Source organism: Aplidium turbinatum, chromosome 10 (genome assembly GCF_918807975.1).
Source record: "Aplidium turbinatum chromosome 10, kaAplTurb1.1, whole genome shotgun sequence".
In the NCBI taxonomy this organism is placed as follows: Eukaryota; Metazoa; Chordata; class Ascidiacea; order Aplousobranchia; family Polyclinidae; genus Aplidium; species Aplidium turbinatum.
This window is the reverse complement of record NC_137481.1, coordinates 2,181,070-2,194,195: the sequence shown is the minus strand read 5'-3', so window position 1 is coordinate 2,194,195 and position 13,126 is coordinate 2,181,070. Positions and strand designations below refer to the sequence as shown.

Genomic DNA, 13,126 nt, shown 5'->3' with positions numbered 1-13,126 from the left:
TTCAGTGGTTTCGTCTTATGCCTTATATTCGTAAGGACATCGGTTCGACGCCCATTGAAGTCAATTTTTTTTACATTAATTTTGCGGTGCACAAAAGCTTTTCACAAAAAGTAAGGTTAGGGTTAACTCTTAATCAATTCGGAAAATCTTACTTTTAGACTAGTGACCAGAATCAATTTCTTTTCTCAACTTTTTTAAACTTGACTAGACTAGGTGTGTCTCCAGGCTACGTTTTTTTCAAGTTCAATGTTTAGATTTGGACCTGGATGGGCGAAAACCGGCTGCTGTGAGGGCGAAAATCGGTAAAAACAGTTACGCGCGCCGCGCGGTAACCAGTAATGGCTACGCTTACAGAAATATGCAAATGAGACAGAAAGTTCGTGGGATAACCAATTTCGCGTCCGGGCGGCTATGACTGCTGCTTCATATCTTGAAGTTTGGTGTGAAAATCTATTTTTAGTACTAGTGCGGTAGAAAAAACAAAATGAAGGAAGTTGGTGATGGTGTGAAGTCTGTCTGAACCGGAGGGAGACTTATTAGACAAGCTCCCTAAACGTAGCAAGTGTCCTTCGACAGCCTAGAGGGACGCTCCAACTAGATATCGCTGGATGAAGTATGCCACTGAGCTAGACACGTAAGGATTGGATGCTAGATCTTGTCTCTTCCTACACGCCAACTTCACACGTACGCCTACATCTTAGTTGGTGAGCACCTACGTCCCACAGTGTGTATGATGGCATGACGTGATATCGACTCACAAAATTGCGACACGGCGGGGTCCATCTGTCCAGTCTTTGCATTGTCCACCTTCCGTACGGTGGTCGGGGGTACAGGCTTGTGGGACTGGCCAGTGGCGCGGTACATGGCCTGCACCCATAAGATGCGATCCTGTTCGTCCTCGCTGAAAAAAAACACATGAAAAGCTGTGAGAATACGTTAAAGATACAAACTCCAGGCATCCTGATATTTTCACTGTTATTCTGACGTCCAACCCTAGAAACAGAGGGAACGAAGGACGTAACCGTGCACTAACTAATTAAGCTGTTATTTTGCTCATTTTTATCGCATTCAAGTTATTAAGTTTGGTTTAAGTTGTCACGAACGCCAATCTTTGCGTTCATTTCCAAGCATGTGATGAAGTGTTTTTCCCTGACATTTTGGCGTGTTCTTGGTGAGAAACGAACCGATGACGTCCGTTCAGCCCAGGTACCACTCACAACGCAACTAATGTAGGAACGTTGATCTTGAAGTAAGGCAGACCGAACCGTGCCTCCATATGAATATTAGATTTGTTAATGGTTACCGAAAGAACTGAAGAGCATAAGGTTACTACGTTTACCAGTTACCGCGAAACAGCGTCGACCCAGACAGAAAAATCCGTCATTTTTATATTGATTCAACGTCTGCAGGTGCAGACTGCAGACGAATCAAAGGAAAAATGACGGATTTAGCTATCTGGAGATACATTCAATAGACAACCAAGCTTCGAGGTCGGTGAGAAGCGGAGGATCGAAAAGAGCGGTTGACAAACGTAACAGTCACTGCAGACGAACGAGCGGCTTAGTGTCTTTGGCAAGACACTTAGAGCCACGCTTGAAAATGGACACGGAGATTGGCTTCTTTGCCTTCCCGTTCACTTAATATAAATCTTCAACTTCAAATCTTCAGTTTACCAATGCGAAATGTATTTAAAACCGGCTAAAAGACAACGAGCTTCAAGTGTGAAAACCGTGCACGGACATTTTGCCGAAAGGACATTTTGCCGAAAGACATTTTGCCGAAAGGACATTTTGCCGAAAGACATTTTGCCGATGGACAAATTGCCGAAAGGACTAAGGTTGTGAACGATAGACTAAAACACATTGTGGAGAATATCGATACATATAACACAAAAATGAGTTTCGGCAAAATGTCCGGGTACCGTGAAAACGCCAAACGAAACTACCGTATCGTCAATCTTCATCCACCAGGCATAAGCCTGGATACAGAAAAAAAAACGAACGTAGATACCCGGCAAACATCAGATCTTCGCCTTCCTTGACAGCGCTGAAGAACACTCGCCCCCCTTGCCGCTCGGGTTGGGGGATTGCGTAGTCCACATGGAAGTTGTCCATCTGCATCATCTCCACCGGATCAACCTTCTTTTCCTGGTAGCTACACATCGCGAAGTTGTACTGGCTCGCCTGCGGAGGTCGTGTTATGACGTCACGATGATGCAATTGACGATGACGCGTGGTGTATAACCATAGGCATTACAGCATACATTCAGTCGCAAGAGGCCTGGATTTCGTGACAAATTAATAATTTATGATTTAAAAAAATAAAGTCAAAAATGCTTCGTGTAATAATTATTCAAAAACATTTTTACCCGTACAACAAATCAATCGTTTTGATATTGATTGTCAGCAGAAGTTGAATGAACGTAAAAACGGCTGATTTACTGTCTGGCAGGAGCAATACAAGACGCCGATGTACTGTATATATAATGTTTAAAGCCGCACAGGCGTTCGTCAAATCACCTGGACCAACATAAAGAATCGCTTCTTCCATTTCTTCCACACGGTACGCCCCTTTCCCCACAGATAGCCACAATGCTTCATGTTCAGTGGCCGTTCCATACGAATCGCTAGCTTGATGCGGAGCTGGGAATACAACTCAAAGTAATGACACACCGCGGAGAAAGTACAGTATTTGAACGCGTTGTTTCATAGAACACACACGCAGTTTGATATTCAGCTCTGGTTGAGCAGTTAACCAGGGCGCAAAATGAATGATTTATTCGCAGTTGTTGCCGCTTAGCACGGATGTCGGCTGCATAGTCGAGTGGTGAAAGCTTTGGAACGTCAATCGAAAGGGCGCCGGTTCGACACCGCTCAAGAGCATGCGGCTGTGCCTTTGGCAGGACACTTAAAGGCATGCCTGAAGGTGGACATGAAGATTGGCTTCCTTGCCTTCCCGTTCACTTAATCTAAATCTTCAACCACCAGGAGTAAGCCTGGATACGATAAACAAGACGGGAGGTGAACCCCGCCAACCGTCTTTGAGGCTTCAATTCCAAGTAATAAAATAATCGAACTCAAACAAATCAAATGCAAGACAGAACATGGCGCTCACGTTTTGATCTGGGCTATTCTTAGGGACGATCATGGGGTACCAATTAGGGGTCTTGGGGAAGTTGGGATTAGGGCGAACTTCAACCTGCAAAAGAAGTTGTTATTGTATTGGAAAGGATGTTGCTTCCTGTTTGCCAACGTCATAATCAACGACAGCACTTGAAGCGATTGCAAGTAAGTTCTTTCAAATGAAATAATAATAATATGATGTTCCGGCTGGAGAATTGAAACTCCGGCCGGAGCTTTCGGCCTTTGATAGCATCCACTTCAAACAATCAGTGTTTTAACCAAGAGGTTGTTGGTACACCACTCTCATCAAGCAGTAACAAGATGCTTTATGCAACGGTTAAGATCCTTCAAAACAGTCCATTTAGAAGTAAACTTTTGGTTAGATTTCAAATTTGGCTACGGTATGGTTTCTATCCACCAGATGTAATATTGTTTTTAAGATATTGAAGATTTTTGATGGACTTCCTTGATCCCATATTCCACCTTACGTATATGTTTAAGACCCATACAGTATAATCAACATGTGTGATAGTGTCTTCTTGCATTACTACAATATCATAATGATACATAAGATTAGATTTCCCCAAGGTCTTAAACTTGACCACAGCCACACACACAGGTTGTACAGTTGTACACGCAACTCCGGCTCTGGAGTTACTATGACCTCCGGCCCGGAGTAGAAAAAATGACCAGAGTGAAAGTTTGTTCATCACAACAACAAACCTTGCCCAACGCTTTGTCCTCGATGGAAAGCATTCCCGTGTTCTCCGTGAACAACTTCACTTTCACTACAGGGAGGGGGTGGTTGATTTTGAAGTCCCCTTGCGTATCAAACCTAAACACATCACGTCATTAGGAGTGACGTCACCGCTGCCGATGACGCAATTAAACGATTTTGCTGACGGATACATTGCACTGAAACTTGCACGGATGAGTCATTTACGTTGTTGCAACGTTATCGTTTTGCACGAAACCTAATTCATCGCTTTAATGTCAAGTAAATGGCAAAGATTATATTTTAGATGTATCCTAGCTTGCAAAGAGTTGTTGAAGATTTAGATTAAGTGAAAGGGGAGGCAAGGAAGCCAATCTTCGTGTCCACCTTTAGGCATGTCTTTAAGTGTCCTGACAAAAACACAGCCGCATGCTTTTGAGAGGTGTCGAACCGGTGCCCTTTCGAGTGTCGTACAAAGGCCCTCACCACTCGATTATGCAGATAATGTGATGCATGTCATTGAACTGATGGGCGCGAGTTCGATACACGGTCAAATCATTCGAGAAAGCAAAAAGAAATTAAATTTCGTTCCTGCCCAGCGTTGGGGCAATACATCTTAGATATTGTCATGCTTGTCTGCATCGAGACCGCCGCGATACTCAACGTCACGTAACAAAGAGTTCGTTCCACAAACACATAGTGACGACATACACTGGCTTCGAGGCTTCTGCCTGATCAGTTTGCAGCTTCTCTCCTTTCCCTTCAACCTCCATCGTACAATAGACACACCTGCTAGCGGCAAGCGATTTCAGCTCGGACACCTCCATCACGACCACCTAGCATGGAAGGAACAAAAGAAAATGGTTATCTAACGTTAACTCGATGGATTATAACATAAATAATAATAATCGGTGACTCTCTATGTTGCTTCAAAGAAGCCCGGCCTTCAACCCGAAGCATCAAGGCCGGCCACTTGTTTGCAGTCACTTCTCCATATCTCTCTATTGTTCGCATCTTGAATTTTTAAGTTCCTTTTGTCAGGTAATTCTTCACAGTGTAAAAAGAAACAATGTCGTTCAACTAACAACAATGGTCGATGCAAACGGCTTGTAATACAAATCAATATAATTCACGAGGACAAGTTCAATCAATTTCGCGACAAGCAATTTTGACTTGAACATAAATAGACCGGACCAGGATCGAGTGAAAAGAAATTCACTTGCGTCAAATGACATCAGTAAATTGTCATTTGGGCAACTACGAGAATTCAATTGATTGGCAAAAGCAGCAGTCGAGAAATCTGCGGCATTAGTCAGTGATGAGATACCGATGAGCCCAGCCTCACGGGCGAAACACGTGTCTATCGCTGTGAATTCTTGCTACACTGGACTGCCGAGAAACACATACTTTTGACTGGACATCGCATTTTCCTTTTCTCTGATTAGAATAGCCATCATCATATACCCTGACGTTGAACCGTACCAACACACATATAGCTATCTACTTCCGTTCAGACAAATTGAGTTTAGACAAACTCAGCAATAGTGTAATGGGAAGTAACGATGCCCCCCAAGCTGTGGTGCAGGAATTAGAGAAATATCTCTAAAGTCGAATCTAAAAACGGAGTCGGAAGATGATAAATCCGATTCTACATCTCTGGCTCCTACCTCCAGCTCGTATTGAAGAGCAACATCAGATTTGGAGAGCGTGACATCATCTTCACTGGATTGATCGATGATGGAGAGCTTAGTCGTGGTTTGCAACATCCGGAACTTCTGGAGAGAGTAGGAGGTCCGTCCGTTGCTCACTCGAGAAACCGGAAGCGCCTCCAAGTCACCCATGAGCATACCCACCTACAAAATTCAAGAGAATCAACTGTCAGCTCATATTCATGAGTAAAGCTCGCGGTAGTTGTCCGATACTTATAAAGTAGTCTCCGCTTATTATGCCCACGGTTAGGGCCACCGGCTTATCAAGCCCAAGTTGGTCTGGCCCAGAATTACTGAATGTATACGGTAAGAGTGTCGTCCTCGGCTTAACAGGCCCACCCGCTTAATAAGCCCAAAATCGTCCGGTCCCAAGGTGGACTTAATAAGCGGAGACAACTGCACTTCCAAAGCAAGCTTGCGTCATAAAGGTTAAGACATTGCATCAACTTGCATATAACCAAATGTCATCGAAAGCACGCCAAACTAGTCCGACTAAGTAAGTGACCCCATTAAACGGAGTAGGGTGTACAGAACAGCAAAGCCGTTAGATCATTTTTTGTCGTATCCAGGCTCAGTGGCTCACTTCTGGTGGTTGAAGATTTAGATAAGTGGACGGGAAGGCAAGGAACCCAATCTTCGTGTCCACCTTCAGCACTCAGCAGACATGCCTTTAAGTGTCCTGCCAAAGACACAACCGCATGCTCTTGAGCAGTGTCGAACTGGCGCCCTTTCGAGTGCCGTTCCAAAGCTTTCACCACTCGGCTATGCAGCCGACATGGTTAGATCATTGAAAGCGGTCCCATTAAGCGGGGTTAGTTGCATATACAAACTGGTATCTTTGTGTTTTTGTTACGACTTCACTTACCTGTCTTCTCAACTCGTCGATGTATGCAATTTGTAACATCTCTACTGTCTGGCCTTCTCGCACATAAAACTGAGGGTATTTCTCCTTTTCTTCAATCGCCTGGGCAGCGGCAGTGCGACCAGACAGTTCGCGACGTATCGCAGCTGCTTGCTCGTCAGCGCTGTCCAACTGGAAGACAAACATTATGAGATCTTATGTCTAACCAATGTTTCTAAACGTTGAACCAATGAAATGAAACTTTGTAAGCAACCAAACGTGGTGTAGATCTGAGAGAATTGCAAGCATAGCTGAAAAGTGAGTGACTACGGTGTAAACATTAAAGTATTGAAATATATTTTGTACTACTTTTATACAAAGTGATCTATGTTCTGCACCAAATGAATTCGAAAATTTGAAGTTCTTGCTCCAGTAAAAGTTGGCGTTTAATGAGATTGAAAAGCGAAGGCACGTTTATAGAAATCTATACGTCATTCAAAGTCCAGTTTCGACAAAATTATGACTTCATTGCACGATGAAGTGGTGAGGCATTAAATACCAATCGCATTATCTGGGATCTGTAAATGCAGCAAGGAGGAACAAACCGCAGACCACACTCAACAGTCTCGTAGTTTAGACAACGGAGCAACACAATAACTGTCCGACGATTGCCTCGAAATTTAGCTGGGTCACCGTCCAAGTTAAGTAAAAGACAAACGCGAGCGGTTCCCACCGCCGAGAGATTGTTTTGTAGCCAGAGCGCTCACCTGGCATAAGTTGAAAAGTATTTGATGTTCGAATTTCTTTATGCCAAGAATGTTCTGGTACATATCGTACAATTGTTCTTTACTCAAGATGAGTTCGGAAGCCACCAAAGTGGGATGACGACTTCCGGACCTTCTGGAATCCTCCTCTCCTCTGTATATTGCATCAAATTTGGCCATCCACGATGACAGGACCTTGGGAAGACAAAGGGAGTTTAGCTACATGTATCATAACCAGCATCACAATTGGTGTTTGAGAGATACAAGCACTGTGCATTGTAGTAATGAAAATATGAATCATCCAGATATGAAAACGAAGCAAAAAAGTTAGGCAAATATTAAAATTGGATGATAACCTGTTACTTAATTTCCATGCTAAGTTTTCAGTGGATTATTTTGCTTTGTTTGTATAGATAGTGCCTAGACGCTGTATTTGAAGTATATAATAAGCGTTCAATGAGCGATTCTGTACTATGCACTATCTAACAACGTGTGTCATAATGCACGAACATGACGACGGGCGCGATGCCACTGCTCATACCAAAATGGTTGCTACTCGGTCTTTTCAGAACAATCCTTTTCAATGCAATCACTAAGCTGCCAAATTACACACAAAATAACCTTTCGTTAGAAAAGTATCACAATTTGAGTTTGGTAGCGCGGAAACTAGTCGGCCCAATAAATAGCTGAGCAAGAGTGAGCAACTCATATTCGTGATGGATACAGCGTTATGTCCGTCCTCGTATCTTTGTGCTGGGTACCGGAGAAAACGTCAGATACACGCTGGTACACGACTTTCTAAGCTATACAAAAACGAACTTTATAGAAAACTTTATAGAAAACAAAAAAATGATCACTTACACATTTACAATTTACTTATTTATTACAACGAGAATTGAAGGAAAAAAATAATAAAAATTTAAACGTTTGCCAGTAAACACCACAAAATGTGTTATGGACTAAATAGAAAGACAAGTTTAAATCTTTGCAGAGAATGCAGCCATAAAGTTACCGCCGTAAGTTGGCTGGATCAAGAACGATTGATTGCAGCCTTGTTATTGGATACAGAAATCAATGGAGAGAGATACAATGGCACGAGGCTTGGCAAAATATCGTTCATCTCATGGTTCAATGAATAATGCATTACTACGACTCCAGACAGCAAATCAAACATTTGAACTATTCAACAACGTCTGCAGACGTTGAATCAATGTAAAAAAACGGTTGATTTGCTGTGTGGGACGCGACACGATTGTCATCGTTGACAGTGTGAACTTGCTTCTGTTTCAAATTGCCTAACAATGATATCTCTATCGGTTATCAAGAGGGAAAGGCGTATGAAGCTGATACTAGATCTGAGTATTACAAGGGTGGGAAAGAGATTTTGACATACATAAACTATGCATCTAAATGTTTGTAGGACCCCCAAGTATCCATGAGCAAGAGACAAGAAACACTTTCGTAATGGTCACGGTTGATTGGGTTTGAAAGCCGTAAAACACAAATTGCTTTCAGGTCAAGTTAAATTTAATCAGACCAGTGCGCCGGGATGGAGGTTTATCGAGTGCTGTAGTAGAATGCAACTGGTGGAATGTGCACAGTAAGCAAGGTTGATACATGCTGTAAGCAATTCGACAATTATACGCTGACACTGTGCAATTTCCAAGCAACATCGCCGTAAATGTCTAACTGTGAACGATATGACCAACGTTCAACAACCTCGGCTTCCAGTGGGTTAGGGTTCGGTCCTAGGTCCAGCTGTACCAAATAGTACAACACTAGTACAGTATATACTAACTGTGTCCATTCTTGCGTGAAACAGTTGAATTAACTTGCATAACTTGAATGACAACAAACAAAAATAACAGCAACAAAGATGAAAAAAAAAATGCAAAACCTAACTGGGGTGAAGTCACAGCACATAAACCATAACATTGTTATTATTACAATGACACAGACATCAGAAGCAATGAGGCGTAAAAAAGCTTACGGTTTCTTTGCTAAGCCCATCAATTTCCGGAAGGTTTTTAACCCTTTTATCGATGTTGTTTTTGAATACTTCTCGTAAGTCCTTGGCAGAGCAACCTCCGCTTTGTACCATGCGAGCCAAGCGGTCGCTGTTGAGAAAAACCTAAAAAAAAAGTGTTCATTTAGAAGTCATGAAAAGATAAATTAGCAACACACTGGGTTTTATTTTGAACAAATGCCTGCCAAAAGAAATTTCATGACCCGTGCGAGAAGTATTCACATTATAAAAACGCAACCGCCTCCATTTAAGTCTCGAGAGGATTTCATTAACGTTTGGCATTGATAACCGCTCGTAAATTTCACAAAAACGAAGCAATTTTTACGACAAAAACCATTCACATGATTCACAATAACCACACGTTCTGAAAACATATTTTTATTAACTGCTGGCAAAATTTCAAGACAGCTTCTGTTGGTTGAAAGATATAAAAGCACAGATGAAAAATACGTGACTTAGCACGCAGATGTAGCAGCAAAAATATGAACAAAAGTTGATGCTTTGGATTTTAAAGTGCCACTTCATCCATAGACTGGTTATACGATCGAGGATATAGTTTTATCCGGAGCTACTTACAATATTGAAGCCCCCTACAGTCAACAACTTCACTATTAAAGTGATTGGTAACAAATACAGAGGCTACTACCAAGCCTCGCAATGCCCTACACATCCCTAGTCCTAGCATTCGCCCAAGCAGGTTGGAACTCCACAACGTTTATGAATGTAACAACGCTGCTAACGAATGCCGATACACTTGTTCTTGATGTCATGGCATTTCTGATCAGTGGCGAGGCTTGGTCGAAAAATAAGTACCAGCTACATCAAGCGACATAACAACATGTCAATAAACGAGGAATATGGCAAATACGTTTGTAGCGTTTAAGTAAACAATCTATAAAGTACGTGTTGTTTGTGTAGTAAATTGCCAGAACGACCTAGAAAGGGATAATCTCGTGATAAAAAAAGAGCATAAACAACAGCCAAGTAGGCTACAAATTTGTATACTAACATGGATTACTTGTCCCTTACCTCAAAGTAACTGGTTACAGCATTCACAAATGCTTCGTCCGCTAATATTTGAGTTTCCCCAGCGAGAAAGGCAGAAAATCTATCCTTCAGAGTTTGTAGTTGATGCTTGTTCACCTTTGAAAAACAGAAAAAAAAACATGGGAATATATATAAAGTTAGTTGAAGAAAACTCATCCACTCACACAGTATGGTAGTTAATACCGACCTGAAATAAATGGCCTAAACATTTTAACCTTATTGTGGTATTATTGAGTCAGTTTTATGTACATTTTTTAATTTGAGCACTAAATATTTTCACGGCACCATACATTTTTTGAACTTGTTTATACTTACATAAACATTTCTTCTATTCGAATCTTTTTTAATATTTTTTCACAAATAAAAAAAAACCTTCTTTTGAGGCATGTAACCTGTCGCTCTTTATAAAGAAAAACCGATAGCTGTATGTTTAAATATTTTCTTACATAGTTTCCCATAGCAATCTCAATTTATCAGCATGATTGATTGTTGTGATTAACTTCACGAAGCTATGCAAGGCAATCAATACAAGAAAAACGTCCACAACTGAGAAAGGTTTTTACTTCAAATTCATGTATTGATCTTGAAAAATCAATACAGGCAATTAGTTGAGGCAGCACTCTGAGTCGCCAGAGCACATTCTATTTACTGTAGTCTTACATAATTTTAAACACAGTCTAGTGAGCAGTCGCGCTTGAAACTTCCACCATTGCTTAAACATCCTTATCACTGAAACAAAATTAATAGTTGAGTATACCATAACGGCCATGTACCAGACTTCTTTCCCAGACAGCAAAATCTGACGGACCGACATTTTTACATTGATTTAACACCTGCAGACATTGAATTAAAGTAGAAATGACAGATTTAGTTGTCTGGGCTGATAGAAAAAATTCACCAGACTGTTGAAATCAACCAAACACACATCACATGAATGCAAAGTTACCAAAAGCGTAGTTTTCAAGAAAAGTCAAAGGTAGCACTTTACATACAATAACAGCTTCCAAAAATAGACGAAACAGGTACACAATGCTTCAAAACAAAGTAATTTTATTGAAACTCTAAATTTAACATATATACACAAATAACATCACTCAGAGTTTTACACAACAGCAATCGCCAGGCACATTTGAAAACACACAAAAGCTCTAATTAAAAGTTTCTGATGACCGGTCAAGTTTAATAAGAAACACTCTGTTCCATGACAAAGTTGTGAAGCTGCTTTTCTTCTGTGCACATTCAAAAACTATTTCTAAGATTGACCGTTCATCAATTTAACAATTAACTTTACACTTCTATATTCTCTTGTATGATACTTCATTCTCTGGTCAATACTTGCTTTCAGTTTGTTCATTTGGATGATGGGGCTTTCCCCATAAAAATTTGAAAGATTACATTTACTTTGGTGCATTCTGAGCGTATTTTTAGATTTATATTGTGATGAAATGTTAAGATAAAATTTTCACCATTTGCACTTTGAAAGGTTCGATTTATCTCTGAGCCAGATACCTTCAAGACAAGAGCCATATATGGCTCGCGAGCCATGCATTCCCGACCCTTGTTATAAATTATGCTTTTGAATTAATTTACAAGAAACAGCTTCACTTTGCTACACAATCAATGGGTCTAGTAAACAACATTCCTGCTTTATTCATTACGTTTATATCTAAAACATAAACTTATATTTCACCTTAGTTTGTCTTTTTTCCATGTCAGTCGGTTGTGTAGCCACAAACGGATATGCAATACAACGAATCAGGAACACATATAGTTGGACCCTTTGTTTCCTGTCACTCTCCTCTTGGACATGAGTTTTTGGCTCCACTTCTTCACTGGTGATGATGGGGATGGACTTCACAGATGGGGACGGCGAAGCTTCACGCATAGATGAAAAGCTGTTTTCCTATACAAAACATTGAAATAAATGAAGACAGGCAAAACGTGTGAATGTCTTGTTTAAAGCAAATATGGTAAAGTTTTACAACTAATTACTTACAAACCAAAAGTGGTTTTGTATCTTTACACTTTTACTGTTAATGTGGATAATTTGAATACGGTATTTTAAGAGTCCTTTACAAAATTGTTTCTTTCTGACAGCTTGAGTAATTTATCTTTAGTGTTTAAATAGCTATACAAAAATTTGATTGGTGGTGTAGAATTTTAAAATTGCAACAAGCTGCTTTATGAACCACTTTCACCTTTATATGAGCCATAAAATGTATATCATGTCTCCGAAACTTAATTTCAAACACAAGATTTACAGTATACAGAAGAAACGAATGTAGCACTTATCCAATGCATGGTGTTGGTACTGGTAGTTGAATAGTGCTTCAATATTTGTGTATGTGATGGCAAATAAAGCAGATTATGTGGTATAAATATAGTTCTCCACATGCAATTGCTTTTAAGGTGAAGAACAAGTAATAATGACAGTAAGATCTTATTCATTATGAAACCAGGTATACATAAATTACACACTTGTAGACTAATCCACTGGGTTGTGCCATTACCTTGCTGACTGGAATGGAAGGATAAGGCTCAGTTTTACTTGGAGATCTTGCATGATTTTTTTGGGGATTTACATTCAGGTTTGCAATCTCCTTCTCATCGTTATCAGATTCTTCATCACTTGATGGGCAAATCATCTTCACTTTTTACGAAGCAACTGTTATTCTACAACAACTTCCATTCCTGAAAATACTATCATATCAATATCAGGCCTTAAAACTCGTATTTTTTTCCGGCAGCTATTGTGGCCTACCGGGAGCTCCTTCTCGGCGGCCAAATATGCGTGCTTGGAGGCCAAAATACAAATAACGATAGCACAAGTAAATAGAATTAAACTTGCTACAATGCTAAAATGGCCACTTAGCGTTGTTGAAGTCTGGGCGACGTCCTGTAA

At 40.6% G+C, this 13,126-nt stretch overlaps 1 protein-coding gene across 1 annotated transcript in view; it reads right to left on the bottom strand.

Annotated features, from left to right (window-relative positions):
- The window catches only part of LOC145778384 (calcium-dependent secretion activator 1-like), a 39,920-nt gene extending 27,009 nt beyond the window's left edge, over window positions 1-12,911 (bottom strand). Inside the window, exons 1-13 of the mRNA XM_082589861.1 lie at window positions 12,735-12,911; window positions 11,915-12,127; window positions 10,207-10,320; window positions 9,142-9,282; window positions 7,155-7,346; window positions 6,412-6,579; window positions 5,505-5,690; window positions 4,549-4,673; window positions 3,846-3,957; window positions 3,115-3,198; window positions 2,520-2,642; window positions 2,011-2,183; window positions 759-901 (exon numbers count right to left, since the gene is read on the bottom strand). Of these exons, the coding sequence (XP_082445987.1) occupies window positions 759-901; window positions 2,011-2,183; window positions 2,520-2,642; window positions 3,115-3,198; window positions 3,846-3,957; window positions 4,549-4,673; window positions 5,505-5,690; window positions 6,412-6,579; window positions 7,155-7,346; window positions 9,142-9,282; window positions 10,207-10,320; window positions 11,915-12,127; window positions 12,735-12,869 (1,909 nt within the window). The 5' untranslated portion in view covers window positions 12,870-12,911. The remainder of the gene's footprint in view (window positions 1-758; window positions 902-2,010; window positions 2,184-2,519; window positions 2,643-3,114; window positions 3,199-3,845; window positions 3,958-4,548; window positions 4,674-5,504; window positions 5,691-6,411; window positions 6,580-7,154; window positions 7,347-9,141; window positions 9,283-10,206; window positions 10,321-11,914; window positions 12,128-12,734) is intronic.
- Window positions 12,912-13,126: the final 215 nt, after the last annotated feature.